Raw genomic sequence first — 2,252 nt, 5'->3', positions numbered from 1 at the left:
CTATGGTGGCTTGCTGGTTTCGGACGAGTTCAGGGCTGCGAATACTGGCCAGCTACTTCTTAACAGTGGGTGTAAGGCTGCTTGACTCCATGACATTCAACTATTTAAAACTTTTTGCGCTGCTTAAAAGATTTGGGGGGAAGCCGAAGTGAGCCGAGCTAAGGGTATCGGTTTTTCTTGCATGGAAGCCATAGTGCCATTGGTCCAGGTCTCGCAGCCGTCATCATCGTGTTCCCCAACGATGCGTCAAAGTCCTTCCAAGCGGCCAAAACACCTCTTGAAGCTGGTGTTTGCTATGGCCGTTCTAAGCTTCTTTCATCCCTCTGAGTCTACAGCGCTGGTAGTACCTGCAGCGAAACTGAGGACGGTCAGCCAGCATTTGCATCACCAAGAAATCCTGGATTCCTCGGGGATTCCCGGGGGACCTCCTGAAGCACCTCAGAATGAAGCCTCTAGAGCTTCGTTCTTTTCTCTCCAAGGGTCTGGGCGGCTTCTGGACAGTCGACGCGCTGATACTGCGTTCGTCGAGGCACACGCACGATCAGAAGCAGGAGCCGCTAGGCCAGACACAAAGAAGTATCCAGCTGTAAGTTGTCAGATCTCCTTCCATGGGCATTACGACGAACCCCCCATGGTACAGGTCAAAGCTGAAGCGCCTCTTGATGATGCCGTTACGGCCATCTTTGTAGACGAAAGTAGCCGCTTTTGGGTTCACGGACTTCAGGGTAATGTCAAGGTGCCATCTAATTTTACTTTTGGCGCTGAAGGGACGGAAGGAGATTACGCAGACATACACCCCCCTGCTGGCACAGGTAAACACCGCTACACGGTGATTCTTTACTCTGGTGTACCCCACCTAGGGCCTAGACTCTCCTCGCTTGCTGGCACACCGTGGAATAACAGGGATCGGGCAGTTGAATCGTTGAAAGTCATCGAGGATGACTTGAAGAAGGAGAATGGACAGCATCCAGAGGAGCTCTGCAGATGCTCCGTTGAGGTGTCTGACGAAGACATACAGAATGCACTAGTCGTGTAGAGAGGGCAACAGCTGCGTCTTACAGGCATGGCGAGTCAGAGCATTTCGACGGGAATCTTCCAAGCACACGCCGCATATATATATATATATATATATATACATATATCTGGTGAAAATCTCAGGGGATGATGTGTTGTAAATGTTTGAACAGCTAAATTCAGCGGTTACCTAGCTCCGACTGTAGCAGCGCCGGTGGTTGATAAAGGTCTGCGTGCAGCTTTTGGTGTGTGTTTTGGTGAGTGGCATACTGCGTACATGCCTGTCAGCTGTGTACAAAAGAAACTATGCATTCATGGAATTCTACATGTACAGCAGCCCAGTAACTGCACTTTTCTTTTGGCTTTCAGAAAACACCTCGAGGGCTTGTAGAAAGATGTACCTACTCCGCAGATTGTGTGGGGCAATCCCAAAGTGGTTGTGCCGCTGAGATAATATAGCCCATATTCATGTTGTACGGTGACTGAAAGGGAGGAGGGGCCTAAGGAGACTGTTAGAAGCCGCCACAGCCCGCAGCCAATTTGCTTTCTTCGAGGGCAGGGGTGCTTTCTGCCACATAAAGGCCCGCAAGGTGACGTGCCTCAGTGAGGCCTTTGTATATATACATATATATATATATAAAAGGCTTCAGCCCTTTTTCCTTCGCAACAGGCGTGTCGCCAGGACTGATTTTCCTTTGGTCAAGCAAGGGTTTCGCAGCTTTTTGCTGCAAGTCAAGATATCCTGTGCTACTCACCTCCCAGCTCGCGGAGCTTCCCTGTTTGGAAAGCTGCTGCTTGCTAGGGCTTGGCAAGTGCATCAGGCTATTTCCTTAAAGGTGCTTGTTTATGATGTAACCCTTTATCTAAGTTCTCCGTAGAAAGACGCTGAGCTTCAGCTAGATTCAAACCACGCAAAAATCTATTGAGTAACTCTAAGAAGAGCTTCCTGCTTTTTCTGCCAGTGCCACTCTGAATTCTCATTATTATCAGTGGGACAGCTAGGGAGCGCATAGAGGCACCCTCTTAAGTACACCGAGACTTTGCAGCAAGCTGCATATAGCATTTGGCGCACACGCAGTTAACGTGGTGTTTTCTTCTACCGAGCTACGAGTACTTTGCATTAAGGCAGATATACTGACTGCCAATCCAATTCGTCAAATATTAAGAGTTTCCTTGTTGAATGTAACTAGTTTAGTAGAACGCATTTGGGTGTTCGATTTAGCCCGAGATAGTTTTCC

At 48.8% G+C, this 2,252-nt stretch overlaps 1 protein-coding gene across 1 annotated transcript; it reads left to right on the top strand.

The window, feature by feature from the left end:
• The first annotated feature begins 295 nt into the window (after nucleotides 1–295).
• Nucleotides 296–1,036, top strand: LOC34624159. Its single transcript, XM_022737252.1, has one exon. The coding sequence runs from the start codon at nucleotides 296–298 to the stop codon at nucleotides 1,034–1,036; it is 741 nt and encodes a 246-aa protein (XP_022593151.1).
• Nucleotides 1,037–2,252: the final 1,216 nt, after the last annotated feature.

Source organism: Cyclospora cayetanensis, unplaced genomic scaffold, assembly GCF_002999335.1.
Source record: "Cyclospora cayetanensis isolate NF1_C8 unplaced genomic scaffold, CcayRef3 CcayRef3_contig_130, whole genome shotgun sequence".
Taxonomy (NCBI): domain Eukaryota; phylum Apicomplexa; class Conoidasida; order Eucoccidiorida; family Eimeriidae; genus Cyclospora; species Cyclospora cayetanensis.
This window is presented reverse-complemented; position numbering and strand designations above follow the sequence as displayed.